General features: G+C 38.6%; 1 protein-coding gene across 1 annotated transcript in view; it reads left to right on the top strand.

Moving 5' to 3' along the window:
* Nucleotides 1-19,969, top strand: part of USP43 (ubiquitin specific peptidase 43) — a 38,278-nt gene that overhangs the window by 12,079 nt on the left and 6,230 nt on the right. Inside the window, exons 2-7 of the mRNA XM_075279320.1 lie at nucleotides 7,563-7,691; nucleotides 16,970-17,067; nucleotides 17,384-17,476; nucleotides 18,251-18,386; nucleotides 18,627-18,774; nucleotides 19,070-19,226. Coding sequence (XP_075135421.1) covers nucleotides 7,563-7,691; nucleotides 16,970-17,067; nucleotides 17,384-17,476; nucleotides 18,251-18,386; nucleotides 18,627-18,774; nucleotides 19,070-19,226 — 761 coding nt within the window. The remainder of the gene's footprint in view (nucleotides 1-7,562; nucleotides 7,692-16,969; nucleotides 17,068-17,383; nucleotides 17,477-18,250; nucleotides 18,387-18,626; nucleotides 18,775-19,069; nucleotides 19,227-19,969) is intronic.

Raw genomic sequence — 19,969 nt, 5'->3', positions numbered from 1 at the left:
TGGAGTGCTCTGGCCCCTTGTTCACCCCTCAGATATTTCCTACATATCCGACCTGCTGCAGTTACTAATTCTGTGACTAAAGCAAAAAAAAAATAAGAGATCGATTTTATAAAAACAAAACACTTGAGAGTCTTCAGTATTTGATCCCTATTTTAATGGCTAACTCATAATAATGATGACAGATTACAACGTTACGAAGCTCTCGGCTTCTTCTTCAGGTATTGATTTTAGTGACAACCAATTTTCAAAGCCAGAGAGGTTGTCATGTCCCTTCCCCCGCTCCTCCTGGCAGCTCCAGAATGAGTGATAAGATGTTCAGAATTAGGGGAGTTCCGGAACCAGTCTTCTAAAGGGGTTAACGGAATAATATATACTGTATATAATTATATATGTACAGCCGGTATAACCTGGGTATATACTGTATATAATTATATATGTACAGCCGGTATAACCTGGGTATATACTGTATATAATTATATATGTACAGCCGGTATAACCTGGGTATATACTGTATATAATTATATATGTACAGCCGGTATAACCTGGGTATATACTGTATATAATTATATATGTACAGCCGGTATAACCTGGGTATATACTGTATATAATTATATATGTACAGCTGGTATAACCTGGGTATATACTGTATATAATTATATATGTACAGCCGGTATAACCTGGGTATATACTGTATATAATTATATATGTACAGCCGGTATAACCTGGGTATATACTGTATATAATTATATATGTACAGCCGGTATAACCTGGGTATATACTGTATATAATTATATATGTACAGCCGGTATAACCTGGGTATATACTGTATATAATTATATATGTACAGCCGGTATAACCTGGGTATATACTGTATATAATTATATATGTACAGCCGGTATAACCTAGGTATATACTGTATATAATTATATATGTACAGCTGGTATAACCTGGGTATACACTGTATATAATTATATATGTACAGCCGGTATAACCTGGGTATACACTGTATATAATTATATATGTACAGCTGGTATATCCTGGGTATATACTGTATATAATTATATATGTACAGCCGGTATAACCTGGGTATATACTGTATATAATTATATATGTACAGCTGGTATAACCTGGGTATATACTGTATATAATTATATATGTACAGCCGGTATAACCTGGGTATATACTGTATATAATTATATATGTACAGCTGGTATATCCTGGGTATATACTGTATATAATTATATATGTACAGCCGGTATAACCTGGGTATATACTGTATATTATTATCTATGTACAGCCGGTATAACCTGGGTATATACTGTATATAATTATATATGTACAGCCGGTATAACCTGGGTATATACTGTATATAATTATATATGTACAGCCGGTATAACCTGGGTATATACTGTATATAATTCTATATGTACAGCCAGTATAACCTGAGTATATACTGTATATAATTATATATGTACAGCCGGTATAACCTGGGTATATACTGTATATAATTATATATGTACAGCCGGTATAACCTGGGTATATACTGTGTATGATTATATATGTACAGCCGGCATAACCCGGGTATATACTGTATATAATTATATATGTACAGCCGGTATAACCTGGGTATATACTGTATATAATTATATATGTACAGCCGGTATAACCTGGGTATATACTGTATATAATTATATATGTACTGCCGGTATAACCTGGGTATATACTGTATATAATTATATATGTACAGCCGGTATAACCTGGGTATATACTGTATATAATTATATATGTACAGCCGGTATAACCTGGGTATATACTGTATATAATTATATATGTACAGCCGGTATATAATATAGACATTATGGGAATCTTTATGTAGATTGTTGTATATAGAGCTGATATAACATAATCCTCTTTCTATACTCTATACTTGGATTAGGGGCCATATAAGCCCAGGTTGGAGCAGCAGTTCAGGGGTTAATGTTTTGTTCTTTGAGCGGGAAATGCTGATAAACCGGTTCCAGGATACAAAGGCTCAGTGTGAATGAACACAACTGGTTTGTGGTATTTCAGAACTTTTGGCTCCATTACCAAATCCGCCCCCCCATTACACACTCCTACTCTACCACAGAAGTGCCCCGGGGGTAATCTTGTGGTCGAGAGTAATGGACTGGTCTAACCAGGAGGGTAAAAACTATACCAGCACTGCAGACAGTATCACACAGGATAGGATTAGATACACAGCTCAGTATACAGTATCACACAGGATAGGATTAGATACACAGCTCAGTATACAGTATCACACAGGATAGGATTAGATACACAGCTCAGTATACAGTATCACACAGGATAGGATTAGATACAGCAGTATACAGTATCACACAGGATAGGATTAGATACAGCAGTATACAGTATCACACAGGATAGGATTAGATACAGCTCAGTATACAGTATCACACAGGATAGGATTAGATACAGAGATCAGTATACAGTATCACACAGGATAGGATTAGGTACAGCTCAGTATACAGTATCACACAGGATAGGATTAGATACAGCTCAGTATACAGTATTACACAGGATAGGATTAGATACACAGCTCAGTATACAGTATCACACAGGATAGGATTAGATACACAGCTCAGTATACAGTATCACACAGGATAGGATTAGATACACAGCTCAGTATACAGTATCACACAGGATAGGATTAGATACACAGCTCAGTATACAGTATCACACAGGATAGGATTAGATACACAGCTCAGTATACAGTATCACACAGGATAGGATTAGATACACAGCTCAGTATACAGTATCACACAGGATAGGATTAGATACACAGCTCAGTATACAGTATCACACAGGATAGGATTAGATACACAGCTCAGTATACAGTATCAAACAGGATAGGATTAGATACAGCTCAGTATACAGTATCACACAGGATAGGATTAGATACACAGATCAGTATACAGTATCACACAGGATAGGATTAGCTACAGCTCAGTATACAGTATCACACAGGATAGGATTAGATACACAGCTCAGTATACAGTATCACACAAGATAGGATTAGATACACAGCTCAGTATACAGTATCACACAGGATAGGATTAGATACACAGCTCAGTATACAGTATCACACAGGATAGGATTAGATACACAGCTCAGTATACAGTATCACACAGGGTAGGATTAGATACACAGATCAGTATACAGTATCACACAGGAAAGGATTAGATACACTGCTCAGTATACAGTATCACACAGGATAGGATTAGATACACAGCTCAGTATACAGTATCACACAGGATAGGATTAGATACACAGCCCAGTATACAGTATCACACAGGATAGGATTAGATACACAGCTCAGTATACAGTATCACACAGGATAGCATTAGATACACAGCTCAGTATACAGTATCACACAGGATAGGATTAGATACAGCTCAGTATACAGTATCACACAGGATAGGATTAGATACACAGCTCAGTATACAGTATCACACAGGGTAGGATTAGATACACAGATCAGTATACAGTATCACACAGGAAAGGATTAGATACACTGCTCAGTATACAGTATCACACAGGATAGGATTAGATACACAGCTCAGTATACAGTATCACACAGGATAGGATTAGATACACAGCCCAGTATACAGTATCACACAGGATAGGATTAGATACACAGCTCAGTATACAGTATCACACAGGATAGGATTAGATACACAGCTCAGTATACAGTATCACACAGGATAGGATTAGATACAGCTCAGTATACAGTATCACACAGGATAGGATTAGATACACTGCTCAGTATACAGTATCACACAGGATAGGATTAGATACAGAGATCAGTATACAGTATCACACAGGATAGGATTAGATACAGCTCAGTATACAGTATCACACAGGATAGGATTAGATACAGCTCAGTATACAGTATCACACAGGATAGGATTAGATACAGAGATCAGTATACAGTATCACACAGGATAGGATTAGGTACAGCTCAGTATACAGTATCACACAGGATAGGATTAGATACAGCTCAGTATACAGTATTACACAGGATAGGATTAGATACACAGCTCAGTATACAGTATCACACAGGATAGGATTAGATACACAGCTCAGTATACAGTATCACACAGGATAGGATTAGATACACAGCTCAGTATACAGTATCACACAGGATAGGATTAGATACACAGCTCAGTATACAGTATCACACAGGATAGGATTAGATACACAGCTCAGTATACAGTATCACACAGGATAGGATTAGATACACAGCTCAGTATACAGTATCACACAGGATAGGATTAGATACACAGCTCAGTATACAGTATCACACAGGATAGGATTAGATACACAGCTCAGTATACAGTATCAAACAGGATAGGATTAGATACAGCTCAGTATACAGTATCACACAGGATAGGATTAGATACACAGATCAGTATACAGTATCACACAGGATAGGATTAGCTACAGCTCAGTATACAGTATTACACAGGATAGGATTAGATACACAGCTCAGTATACAGTATCACACAGGATAGGATTAGATACACAGCTCAGTATACAGTATCACACAGGATAGGATTAGATACACAGCTCAGTATACAGTATCACACAAGATAGGATTAGATACACAGCTCAGTATACAGTATCACACAGGATAGGATTAGATACACAGCTCAGTATACAGTATCACACAGGATAGGATTAGATACACAGCTCAGTATACAGTATCACACAGGGTAGGATTAGATACACAGATCAGTATACAGTATCACACAGGAAAGGATTAGATACACTGCTCAGTATACAGTATCACACAGGATAGGATTAGATACACAGCTCAGTATACAGTATCACACAGGATAGGATTAGATACACAGCCCAGTATACAGTATCACACAGGATAGGATTAGATACACAGCTCAGTATACAGTATCACACAGGATAGCATTAGATACACAGCTCAGTATACAGTATCACACAGGATAGGATTAGATACAGCTCAGTATACAGTATCACACAGGATAGGATTAGATACACAGCTCAGTATACAGTATCACACAGGGTAGGATTAGATACACAGATCAGTATACAGTATCACACAGGAAAGGATTAGATACACTGCTCAGTATACAGTATCACACAGGATAGGATTAGATACACAGCTCAGTATACAGTATCACACAGGATAGGATTAGATACACAGCCCAGTATACAGTATCACACAGGATAGGATTAGATACACAGCTCAGTATACAGTATCACACAGGATAGGATTAGATACACAGCTCAGTATACAGTATCACACAGGATAGGATTAGATACAGCTCAGTATACAGTATCACACAGGATAGGATTAGATACACTGCTCAGTATACAGTATCACACAGGATAGGATTAGATACAGAGATCAGTATACAGTATCACACAGGATAGGATTAGATACAGCTCAGTATACAGTATCACACAGGATAGGATTAGATACAGCTCAGTATACAGTATTACACAGGATAGGATTAGATACACAGCTCAGTATACAGTATCACACAGGATAGGATTAGATACACAGCTCAGTATACAGTATCACACAGGATAGGATTAGATACAGCTCAGTATACAGTATCACACAGGGTAGGATTAGATACAGCTCAGTATACAGTATCACACAGGATAGGATTAGATACACAGCTCAGTATGCAGTATCACACAGGATAGGATTAGATACACAGCTCAGTATACAGTATCACACAGGATAGGATTAGATACACAGCTCAGTATACAGTATCACACAGGATAGGATTAGATACAGCTCAGTATACAGTAACACACAGGATAGGATTAGATACAGCTCAGTATACAGTATCACACAGGATAGGATTAGATACACAGCTCAGTATACAGTATCACACAGGATAGGATTAGATACACAGCTCACTATACAGTTTCACACAGGATAGGATTAGATACAGCTCAGTATACAGTATCACACAGGATAGGATTAGATACACAGCTCAGTATACAGTATCACACAGGATAGGATTAGATACACAGCTCAGTATACAGTATCACACAGGATAGGATTAGATACACAGCTCAGTATACAGTATCACACAGGATAGGATTAGATACACGACTCAGTATACAGTATCACATAGGATAGGATTAGATACACAGCTCAGTATACAGTATCACACAAGATAGGATTAGATACAGCTCAGTTTACAGTATCACACAGGATAGGATTAGATACACGGCTCAGTATACAGTATCACACAGGATAGGATTAGATACACAGCTCAGTATACAGTATCACACATGATAGGATTAGATACACAGCTCAGTATACAGTATCACACAGGATAGGATTAGATACACAGCTCAGTATACAGTATCACACACGATAGGATTAGATACACAGCTCAGTATACAGTATCACACAGGACAGGATTAGATACAGCTCAGTATACAGTATCACACAGGATAGGATTAGATACACCGCTCAGTATACAGTATCACACAGGATAGGATTAGATACAGCTCAGTATACAGTATCACACAGGATAGGATTAGATACACAGCTCAGTATACAGTATCACACAGGATAGGATTAGATACACAGCTCAGTATACAGTATCACACAGGATAGGATTAGATACACAGCTCAGTATACAGTATCACACAGGATAGGATTAGATACAGCTCAGTATACAGTATCACACAGGATAGGATTAGATACACAGCTCAGTATACAGTATCACACAGGATAGGATTAGATACACAGCTCAGTATACAGTATCACACACGATAGGCTGGGATACATCACTCGGCTTAGATACCTCGTTCCCAGAATGTGTTATATATAGATCTTCCCCATATGTTGTTCTGTGTCTGTAGGTGAGCGGTGATGTCGGTTTCGGATGAGTCCGGGGTCTCGGATACGCGGGGTCTATATTTACCTTTCCTTTGTGTCCTCTATTGACCTATCATTGGAGCATATTAACCCTTAATAACCCCAGGATCGGGGAGGAGGAGGAGGAGGGAGGGGGCAGACTGTGGGGCAGATCTGGGGGACACTGAGGCCTTGCTGTGTTATTGGGGCAGTAGTGCAGCCTCGCCGCGCGTTTAATCAGGTGTAGTAATAGTTCAGGTATGTTAGGGACCGGTTAGACGGAACGAGGAATGCTAAGTATGGTATGTGCGCCGCCTGAGAGGAAGGAGTCACCGGCGGCATCTGACTAATCCGGAATATAACTACTGTGTCCGGAGTCATGGGAAAAGAGTTGTCAATGGCAGACCCTCCACTTTCACTATCAATGGAGACCCCTCCTTATTCCCTGCCAATGATCTCGCCACAATCACAACGAATGGTCAAAGGAATACATGGGGACGACTTATGTGGGCAATACGTTCCATTCCCCGGGATGGTTCTACATTATGGGACACAAAAATAGAATTTCAATGTTAATATTGGCCGCCCCTTTGTATTTGGGTATTGTCTGATCCCCGACCACATTTCTTCTCTCTTTCAGAACGCCGTGGCCAAGTACGGCTCCCAATTTCGAGGGAATTCCCAACATGATGCCTTGGAGTTTCTTCTGTGGCTACTGGACCGGGTCCATGAAGATCTCAACTCCCCAAAATCCAAGACCTTGGTCAAGGTTGGTTTACTGTGGTTAGAAAAGAAACTGGTGGAGGGTCAATGCTGGGAATGAAAATCATGCGCCTCGAGTGTGAAGACAAGCGTCCGGCATGCACAATACTGCTCGGGGGTCTTTTGTTTTCTTCCAAACATTCCCTGAAAGGGTTACGGCTAATTGATGCTTGTTGGCCGCCAGGAGACAGATTTTGACACATAAATTGGATAAAATTCCGCTTCAACCAGGGAAGAATCCAGATTAACTTCCAAATATACATTTACGTCAAATGTAACTTTTATTGTCGTCCAAAGAGGTAAAAAGATACATTGTAACAATGAAGATTAGTCGTGTCCTGACTGAGCCACGCGCTTCGCTCCAGACATGTGCCGTACCTGTGAGGACAACAATATAAGTCACATTTTCTGTATATATTTCTATATATATAAGTTTATCTGGATCCTTTCCTGGTTGAAGCCGAATTTTATTGAATTTTTGTATCTACCACTGGTTCGAGTCCACACGGTCTTTCCTTGTGGGATTGAACAATTCATTGAATATACAGGGGGAGCAGAATTAACCTTTCGTTTTGTATCTAGATTTTTACACATAGTCGGGGTTGTAACTTGAGGGGTGCAGAGGGTGCAGTGACACCGGGACCCAGGAGCCTTAGGGGGGCCCATAAGCACTGGCATCAGTATTGAGATTGCAGCTGCCATCTGGCCCATAACCTAAGGAGACCCCCAGATTACCCAAACTGCGCTAATCTAACACATAGTCATGGTGGTAACTTGAGGGGTGCAGAGGATGCAGTCGCACCGGGCCCAGGAGCCTTAGGGGGGCCCATAAGTACTGGCATCAGTATTGAGATTGCAGCTTCCATCTGGCCCATAACCTAAGGAGACCCCCAGATTACCCAAACTGCGCTAATCTAACACATAGTCGGGGTTGTAACTTGAGGGGTGCAGAGGATGCAGTCGCACCGGGCCCAGGAGCCTTAGGGGGGCCCATAAGTACTGGCATCAGTATTGAGATTGCAGCTTCCATCTGGCCCATAACCTAAGGAGATCCACAGATTACCCGACCGCACTAAGGAGGATTAGACTCCTCCGCACCCGTCACCATCACAATGAAGAATACGGTAACTTTTTGTAGCTCACTGCTTTGCACTCCAGCTCCTTACATCAGTCTTCAAGCTTGGCTTTCTTCCTACCATGATATGGAGTCGCCGGATCCTAATCCTCTCGTAATTATCATTTGTGATGTTTTTGAGTCCATCTTAATTGGCTCCTGTAAATCCTCCCCAGACAATCTGTTCATCAGCAGGAATGTCGGCAGAAAAACAAGGAGATGGGGAACCATCTTACCAGATTGTCTACGTCCCAAGCAGGTCAGATGCAAGGTCAGGGGCGGCTATGGTTGACCTTACCCTTAAAGCAGGACTGCTAAAACATGGCTGCTTTCTTTCAAAAACAGCTCCACACCAGTCTAGAGGTTGTGTGCGGTATTACAGGTCAGACCCAAGAGCCGAACTGAAATCCCCGACCCGAATCTTGGACTGATGTGGTTTCTAGAAACAAGTTTTTCAAAAACAAACATTTCCCTTTACAATTTTTTCCTTCGTTTGCTGCTTTCTTTGTATTCACTTGTTGTTGTTGTCGGGAGGTTTCCCGGAGACCAGCGCGATGTATCAGCAGCCCTGTATAGACATCCATTAGCCTTCCTGGGCCTTTGTGTCTTTCTTGCCCCCGGCGGAGTAGGAGACGCGTGTCAGTGTAACGTTCACTTCTACTGATCACATTAGGAGCATATGGTAATGCCGCTGTGTGCGCTGAACGCCCGACCAGAACCTGTTTAAAAAATCATGTTGCAGGATGTGAGCTTGAGTTCACCGTCAGGCCGCGCGGCGGTCAGTAAGCCTCTGTGGGTCAATGTGTGGACGATGCAAGAAAATCCACTTAACTCCTTCCCCGTTGCGTGTTGCGGTCGCTCTATGGAGCGCAGGTCGCAGTGTTTCCTGGCTATGTTGGGGTTAACACTATAAGGTGATGAATTATTTAGCGTCCTCCTGTGCAATCTTCCAGACCGCTGGACGTTCGCGCTATTACGTGCTATCATTCTGGATTCGCCTCCTGTTACTGGTCTTACAATCTCCTCCTCAGCCTCTTATAGTACAAGGTGGACTCCATGTTTCTTCCTCCAAAGATCTGCAATAACCCAAGGAACCTTGATAGGACATCAGTGACTACCGTCTTCTCAGTGATGGATTTGCTATATGGGGTCGCGCAGGCGTAGACTCTGAGCTCGGTGGCAGATTCTCGCGTGGACAAGTCTGACATGACAATGTGGCTCCGTTACAATGAGATCCTTCTGTATATCTTATACATGTGGGGTAGGGTTGTGCAGAAATATTCACTCTGGTGGGTCTCGTACCCAAATCATCGCTTGGACCAAACCAAAGTTTCCATCACAGATTAGACTTGGGTTGCGTAGAAGCTCTACCAGTGGCCACCAAGCTTTCCTAGATCTCGGATAGTCACATCCCCTCTCTCTCGGCCTTGGGGAGACGGCACATGGGGGGATTTTTACTGACTGACTGACCTCGACTACCCAAAGCTGGGGGGGGGGGGAGGGGTTGCACATTTCGGTCACTGGGTGCCATAAGGGCAGGGGGGCGGCTTTACCCCGTCTGTATTTAGTGCTGCGTAGACGTCTCCCACCATGAATAGCCTGAGCTGACCACGTCGTCGTGTCGCCCTGAATCCACGCCCTGCCAGCGAGGCTCAAACCTGGGATTAGGCAGAGGATCAGCACAATAGAAGCTCCGTCAGCCGTGTAACGCGGCATCACATTGTACCTGTCACCTCCGAGCTTGAGGTCACTTCCTCGCAGGATAAATGTCGCTGCAGGAAACGCTTTAGACTGCGGAGCCCGGGAGGTGTTAACTGTTTAGAGCCCGGTGGCGTCTGCTATTTCTCTTAAAGGGAATGTTCCACCCACAGAATGTTACTTTGTTATTGTTACATATTGTTACAATATTACATCCCGGACCCCTTAAGTGATTTTCTCACAATTTTTGGTGTTTTTTCTTCGCTCGTTCGGGTCTACGACACACAAAGTCTTTCTTGTTTCGTCATCTTTGGCCATTGCGCTCAGTCATGTGACCTGGGGATATATTTACACTGTAAACAACACGTCCGTCCAGACTTGTGGGCATAGACGGGAGCGCCTGTGCGGCCCGAGACTGACGTGTTCTCTCACTACTCACATCACTCTGATCACGTGTATGAAGGTGAATGGTCTCGTCTGCAGAGCTGACACTCTATTTAAGGGATCGTTCACATGGCAGAGATTGTCCTAGTTTCAGCATCCGATTCGCCATCAGGCGGTATTATATCAGACCTGTTTCTGTGCTGGATGGTTTCAGGCGGTATTTTTAGGGCAGATTCAGCGTCACATTCCTGAGTGTGAACTGACCCTGATAACACTGGCGTCTCCCTGCAGAGTTGCGGCTCCGTTTTCTCGCCTGGAGCAGGACAGTTGTGTAGCATAGAATATAAATAATATATACCGCCTGTGCACGCGATGATGGGATATCACCTCCAAACCGGGGGCTGAAGACTCAGTCTATGGCCTAGTGGGGTAAAAAGAGGAATCTGAGCCCCAGAATATGGGCCCAACCGACCACGTGCCACTTATGATGCAGGTACCCGTTATGTGGCGGAGGGGCATTGGGCCCCCTCAGTGTCCGGGCTGTGGGTATAACCTGCAGGCCGCGGTGATCACAAGGCATAGTGTAGCGTGCTCATGTCGTAGCGGCGACGTGTCAGCAGCCCCAGCATTAGACAGATGGGCGAGGAGCTCGTATTTTGCAGTCTGCAGAGCAGCCTCTGTACTTGGCAGAACTCTCATTAGCGGATCTACCATGCTTCCTTAACAATCCTCTTACGACCCCCCCCCCCCCATAGAAGCGCAGACATCAATTCTTTGAAATTTTTTTTTATTCCCAGTTGTTAACCCTTGTCATGACAAAACATAAAAGCTCCCGTAAACCGCCTGATGCCAATTATCTGTGCCCGGCTGCCATCTCATGCTCAGTGCGCTGGGGGAGGGGGCGCTGCGTGTCGTGGGAGTCATCCGTCTGCTTATCATAGTTATAGCCCAATTATAAAAAAACACACAAGAAAAAACTCCTGTTGGATTTACCGCAACATAATCCCTGACAGGCAGCTTATCCTCCTTACTAAGGCTGACTGCTCACACTCTATACGTATACGGTATATACATGGGGGGAGAAAACTACGTATACCTGGTATACAAACATCTCCAAGAGTCTGAAGTCACCGGTAATATATCATTGTCATTATAGCAGTTATATAGTGGCCATGGGAGCAGTATTATAGTAGTTATATTCTTGTACATAGGAGCAGTATTATAGTATTTATATTCTTGTACATAGGAGCAGTATTATAGTAGTTATATTCTTGTACATAGTAGTATTATAGTAGTTATATTCTTGTACATAGGAGGTAGTATTATAGTAGTTATATTCTTGTACATAGGAGGTAGTATTATAGTAGTTATATTCTTATACATAGGAGGTAGTATTATAGTAGTTATATTCTTGTACATAGGAGCAGTATTATAGTAGTTATATTCTTGTACATAGGAGCAGTATTATAGTAGTTATATTCTTGTACATAGGAGCAGTATTATAGTAGTTATATTCTTGTACATAGGAGTAGTATTATAGTAGTTATATTCTTGTACATAGGAGTAGTATTATAGGAGTTATATTCTTGTACATAGGAGGTAGTATTATAGTAGTTATATTCTTGTACATAGGAGTAGTATTATAGTAGTTATATTCTTGTACATAGGAGGTAGTATTATAGTAGTTATATTCTTGTACATAGGAGGTAGTATTATAGTAGTTATATTCTTGTACATAGGAGGTAGTATTATAGTAGTTATATTCTTGTACATAGGAGCAGTATTATAGTAGTTATATTCTTGTACATAGGAGCAGTATTATAGTAGTTATATTCTTGTACATAGGAGCAGTATTATAGTAGTTATATTCTTGTACATAGGAGTAGTATTATAGTAGTTATATTCTTGTACATAGGAGTAGTATTATAGGAGTTATATTCTTGTACATAGGAGGTAGTATTATAGTAGTTATATTCTTGTACATAGGAGTAGTATTATAGTAGTTATATTCTTGTATATAGGAGTAGTATTATAGTAGTTATATTCTTGTATATAGGAGTAGTATTATAGTAGTTATATTCTTGTACATAGGGGCAGTATTATAGTAGTTATATTCTTGTACATAGGAGTAGTATTATAGTAGTTATATTCTTGTACATAGGAGTGGTATTATAGGAGTTATATTCTTGTACATAGGAGTGGTATTATAGGAGTTATATTCTTGTACATAGGAGTAGTATTATAGTAGTTATATTCTTGTACATAGGAGTAGTATTATAGTAGTTATATTCTTGTACATAGGAGGTAGTATTATAGTAGTTATATTTTGTACATAGGAGTAGTATTATAGTAGTTATATTCTTGTACATAGGAGTAGTATTATAGTAGTTATATTCTTGTACATAGGAGTAGTATTATAGTAGTTATATTCTTGTACATAGGAGGTAGTATTATAGTAGTTATATTCTTGTACATAGGAGTAGTATTATAGTAGTTATATTCTTGTACATAGGAGTAGTATTATAGTAGTTATATTCTTGTACATAGGAGTAGTATTATAGTAGTTATATTCTTGTACATAGGAGGTAGTATTATAGTAGTTATATTCTTGTACATAGGAGTAGTATTATAGTAGTTATATTCTTGTACATAGGAGTAGTATTATAGGAGTTATATTCTTGTACATAGGAGTAGTATTATAGTAGTTATATTCTTGTACATAGGAGCAGTATAATAGTAGTTATATTCTTGTACATAGGGGCAGTATTATAGTAGTTATATTCTTGTACATAGGAGTAGTATTATGGTAGTTATATTCTTGTACATAGGAGGTAGTATTATAGTAGTTATATTCTTTTACATAGGAGTAGTATTATAGTAGTTATATTCTTGTACATAGGAGGTAGTATTATAGTAGTTATATTCTTTTACATAGGAGTAGTATTATAATAGTTATATTCTTGTACATAGGAGCAGTATTATAGTAGTTATATTCTTGTACATAGGAGTAGTATTATAGTAGTTATATTCTTGTACATAGAAGGTAGTATTATAGTAGTTATATTCTTGTACATAGGGGCAGTATTATAGTAGTTATATTCTTGTACATAGGAGTAGTATTATAGTAGTTATATTCTTGTACATAGGAGCAGTATTATAGTAGTTATATTCTTGTATATAGGAGTAGTATTATAGTAGTTATATTCTTGTACATAGGAGTAGTATTATAGTAGTTATATTCTTGTACATAGGAGCAGTATTATAGTAGTTATATTATTGTACATAGGGGCAGTGTTATAGTAGTTATATTCTTGTACATAGGAGTAGTATTATAGTAGTTATATTCTTGTACATAGGAGGTAGTATTATAGTAGTTATATTCTTGTACCTAGGAGGTAGTATTATAGTAGTTATATTCTTGTACATAGGAGGTAGTATTATAGTAGTTATATTCTTGTACATAGGAGTAGTATTATTGTAGTTATATTCTTGTACATAGGAGCAGTATTATAGTAGTTATATTCTTGTACATAGGAGGTAGTATTATAGTAGTTATATTTTTGTACATAGGAGCAGTATTATAGTAGTTATATTCTTGTACATAGGAGGTAGTATTATAGTAGTTATATTCTTGTACATAGGAGCAGTATTATAGTAGTTATATTCTTGTACCTAGGAGGTAGTATTATAGTAGCTATATTCTTGTACATAGGAGGTAATATTATAGTAGTTATATTCTTGTACATAGGAGTAGTATTATTGTAGTTATATTCTTGTACATAGGAGGTAGTATTATAGTAGTTATATTCTTGTATATAGGAGTAGTATTATAGTAGTTATATTCTTGTACATAGGAGTAGTATTATAGTAGTTATATACTTGTACATAGGAGCAGTATTATAGTAGTTATATTCTTGTACGTATGAGGTAGTATTGTAGTAGTTATATTCTTGTACATAGGAGCAGTATTATAGTAGTTATATTCTTGTACATAGGAGCAGTATTATAGTAGTTATATTCTTGTATATAGGAGTAGTATTATAGTAGTTATATTCTTGTACATAGGAGTAGTATTATAGTAGTTATATTCTTGTACATAGGAGTAGTATTATAGTAGTTATATTCTTGTACATAGGAGTAGTATTATAGTAGTTATATTCTTGTACATAGGAGCACTATTATAGTAGTTATATTCTTGTACATAGGGGCAGTGTTATAGTAGTTATATTCTTGTACATAGGAGTAGTATTATAGTAGTTATATTCTTGTACATAGGAGGTAGTATTATAGTAGTTATATTCTTGTACATAGGAGGTAGTATTATAGTAGTTATATTCTTGTACATAGGAATAGTATTATTGTAGTTATATTCTTGTACATAGGAGTAGTATTATAGTAGTTATATTCTTGTACATAGGAGCAGTATTATAGTAGTTATATTCTTGTACATAGGAGTAGTATTATAGTAGTTATATTCTTGTACATAGGAGCAGTATTATAGTAGTTATATTCTTGTACATAGGAGCTAGTATTATAGTAGTTATATTCTTGTACATAGGAGCAGTATTATAGTAGTTATATTCTTGTACATAGGAGGTAGTATTATAGTAGTTATATTCTTGTATATGGGAGTAGTATTATAGTAGTTATATTCTTGTACATAGGAGCAGTATTATAGTAGTTATATTCTTGTACATAGGAGCAGTATTATAGTAGTTATATTCTTGTACATAGGAGGTAGTATTATAGTAGTTATATTCTTGTACATAGGAGCAGTATTATAGTAGTTATATTCTTGTACCTAGGAGGTAGTATTATAGTAGTTATATTCTTGTACATAGGAGGTAATATTATAGTAGTTATATTCTTGTACCTAGGAGTAGTATTATTGTAGTTATATTCTTGTACATAGGAGGTAGTATTATAGTAGTTATATTCTTGTACATAGGAGGTAATATTATAGTAGTTATATTCTTGTACCTAGGAGGTAGTATTATAGTAGTTATATTCTTGTATATAGGAGGTAGTATTATAGTAGTTATATTCTTGTACATAGGAGGTAGTATTATAGTAGTTATATTCTTGTATATAGGAGTAGTATTATAGTAGTTATATTCTTGTACATAGGAGTAGTATTATAGTAGTTATATTCTTGTACATAGGAGTAGTATTATAGTAGTTATATTCTTGTATATAGGAGGTAGTATTATAGTAGTTATATTCTTGTACATAGGAGGTAGTATTATAGTAGTTATATTCTTGTACATAGGAGGTAATATTATAGTAGTTATATTCTTGTACATAGGAGTATTATTATTGTAGTTATATTCTTGTACATAGGAGGTAGTATTATAGTAGTTATATTCTTGTACATAGGAGGTAGTATTATAGTAGTTATATTCTTGTACATAGGAGTAGTATTATAGTAGTTATATTCTTGTACATAGGAGTAGTATTATAGTAGTTATATTCTTGTACATAGGAGGTAGTATTATAGTAGTTATATTCTTGTACATAGGAGTAGTATTATAGTAGTTATATTCTTGTACATAGGAGCAGTATTATAGTAGTTATATTCTTGTACATAGGAGTATTATTATAGTAGTTATATTCTTGTACATAGGAGTAGTATTATAGTAGTTATATTCTTGTACATAGGAGTAGTATTATAGTAGTTATATTCTTGTACATAGGAGTAGTATTATAGTAGTTATATTCTTGTACATAGGAGTAGTATTATAGTAGTTATATTCTTGTACATAGGAGTAGTATTATAGTAGTTATATTCTTGTACATAGGAGTAGTATTATAGTAGTTATATTCTTGTACATAGGAGTAGTATTATAGTAGTTATATTCTTGTACATAGGAGTAGTATTATAGTAGTTATATTCTTGTACATAGGAGTAGTATTATAGTAGTTATATTCTTGTACATAGGAGTAGTATTATAGTAGTTATATTCTTGTACATAGGGGCAGTATTATAGTAGATTTTTGACCACATAGGCTAATAACCTATTCTATCACCATTTGTTATGTGACTATAGATGAGATTACTTAGGATTGTATCTGTTATATATTTTCTGCAGCCTCCTTCTTCTGATCTCGGCTCCGTCAGCTCCGCTCCTTCCTCACCTACAGATTTCGGACACAGTTTTGTACAAGAGCACTTTCAAGCACAGTACAGGTACGATGGGGAGTGAAATAAATAAATAAATGTAAACATTCCTCCTGTGTTGTAATAAATTATTTTCCGTCTTTGTTACATTTTTTTTTTGCTGATTCTCTTTGTCCATTTTGTAGAATAATTTTATAATTGTGATGCAATTTGGTGACCATAAGAGAGATAATGGCCGCCCCTCCCAGTGGTTTAGGAGGTGACACCACTATAATTACCTATCACCAGACTCCTCGCCTGCCTCCATATTATCTATATATAGAACTGACAACTTTCTATTATTGTCTATGTGATTTGCTCATGGGTAATTGTTGTCTTCTCTCAGATCTTCCCTCACCTGTCCACATTGCCATAAACAGAGCGACACTTTTGACCCCTTCTCGTGCGTTTCTTTGCCCATCCCTCTGCGTCAGACAAGGTAATGAACATGAACAATGTATGTGACACGATTTGGTTTGAAAAATAATGAATTATAACTTGTTGCTGTTCCCATGTCGTCCACTAGAGGTCAGCACCACAGGCAAACTGATGATGGCTGTCTCTGTTTACAGCCTGCTGTGAAACTGTCTCAGAAATGTAAAAATGACTTAAAGTGCGCACATTTTTGAAGGTTGCATTGGCACCTTATGTTTTTCATCCAGATTTATTATCTACAAGTGTGAAGTCACAAATAGAACAAACATTGAAGCCTCACTTGGAGGATCTGCAGCGAGTGAGTAGGCGGTCTGTAATTAGCGCTGTAGTATGAAATTATACAGGACGCAGCGAGGGAACGCATCTGATAATTGCAGTTTGCCGCTTCCCATAATATCACCGCCTCCCACTCTCTTGTCTGCCTCGTGATAAGATCCAGAAATGGGCAGGAAGGGGTTAAGCTGCCGGAGCTGTTATTACACGGATTAGAGGGAATTGCAGCCTCCTAATTACTGTAATTAAACGCCATTATTATTATTTACCTTATTTTTTATCTATTACACAGTAAGTGTCTGGACGGTTTGTAAAAATAATTTTTTATATATATATTTTTTATTTTTAATGATTTATTATTCTCGGGATTTTCTCGGCTGACGTCGCCTTTAATGATATTTCATTCTGGCGTTCTTACCCGTCTTTCTCACAGGATTCCTTCAGAATGATTATAAGTAAGTGCCCCCTTCTTACAATTACTAACCGCTTATGTTTTTGTTCCTAGAGCCCTGAATGTTATTTTGGTTTTCCAATCTAAGCAGCAGCGATTCCTCCGCATCGGTCTGGCCGTGCCGTTATTGGGCACCGTCGCATGTCTACGCCAAATGGTGGCCGATCTGGGCAAAGTTCCTTCAGATCAGGTAATTCGGTTTATGGTTTTTGCGGGAACTCTGATGTCCATTAAAATGTGAACCTCTAAGACTGTCATTAAAAACTACAACTTGTCCTTCAAAAAAACAAGACCCCATATCTCTGTGCTGATGCCCAATAGAAACGTTATTAAGGCCCAATTGTCAAAATGAGAGGCCGACATATCATGGTCCAATAAGGGTTAAAACAATTCCCATATTCGTCTCTATATCTGCTCCTTGTCTTTGCAGGTGATCTTGGCGGAGTTACATTCCAGCGGCTTCCAAAGATCCTTCTCTGATGATGAAGACCTGAACGCCATTGCTGACGGAGACCCGGTTTACGCCATTCAGGCCCCTCTGCCCTTAAATAAGCTTTCGGCCTCTAGTAGGAGCTCTGGTGGGTTTCAAAGCTAAAGGTTTCACCTTAAAGGGCGACTCCTCTAAAAAAGGAAAAACCTTAGTGGGTGGAGTTCTGCAGTCAGACACATTGTAACTAATTCATGTCACTATGTAGTGATGCTGGTAACAGAGGGCGGGGCTGTGACAACATGGGTATGTGGGTTTCATTGATCCATGTCAGAATTCAAAATAGCGTCACAATGAAAGACCCAAACTGCAGAGAGGACTCTGTTATGTCCTGGAGTTACAAGTAATTGTCCTAATTGGACTGGTGTAATTCTTCTGTCTTGCAGGGTATCCTCACAGCCTTCCTTCCTCCCCACGCGGTTTTGATCAAGATGCACCAAAGTTACCTGGAGGAGGCTCCATCTCATCTGAGTTTCTGGCATCAAGTTCTAAACTTCTTCTACTGCTGTGCAATTTGGAAAGTGGAACTCAGCAGACGGCGAGGTAAAGACGTATAATAAGTGTCCTGTACTGATCCTGAATTACATCCTGCATTATACTCCAGAGCTGCGCTCACTATTCTGCTGGTGCAGTCACTGTGTACATACATTACATTACTTATCCTGTATTATACTCCAGAGCTGCGCTCACTATTCTGCTGGTACAGTCACTGTGTACATATATTACATTACTTATCCTGTATTATACTCCAGAGCTGCGCTCACTATTCTGCTGGTGCAGTCACTGTGTACATACATTACATTACTTATCCTGTATTATACTCCAGAGCTGCGCTCACTATTCTGCTGGTGCAGTCACTGTGTACATACATTACATTACTTATCCTGTATTATACTCCAGAGCTGCGCTCACTATTCTGCTGGTGCAGTCACTGTGTACATACATTACATTACTTATCCTGTATTATACTCCAGAGCTGCGCTCACTATTCTGCTGGTGCAGTCACTGTGTACATACATTACATTACTTATCCTGTATTATACTCCAGAGCTGCGCTCACTATTCTGCTGGTACAGTCACTGTGTACATACATTACATTCCTTATCCTGCATTATACTCCAGAGCTGCGCTCACTATTCTGCTGGTACAGTCACTGTGTACATACATTACATTACTTATCCTGTATTATACTCCAGAGCTGCGCTCACTATTCTGCTGGTACAGTCACTGTGTACATACATTACATTACTTATCCTGTATTATACTCCAGAGCTGCGCTCACTATT

This window comes from Leptodactylus fuscus, chromosome 6 (assembly GCF_031893055.1).
Source record: "Leptodactylus fuscus isolate aLepFus1 chromosome 6, aLepFus1.hap2, whole genome shotgun sequence".
NCBI classification, from domain to species: Eukaryota; Metazoa; Chordata; class Amphibia; order Anura; family Leptodactylidae; genus Leptodactylus; species Leptodactylus fuscus.
This window is presented reverse-complemented; position numbering and strand designations above follow the sequence as displayed.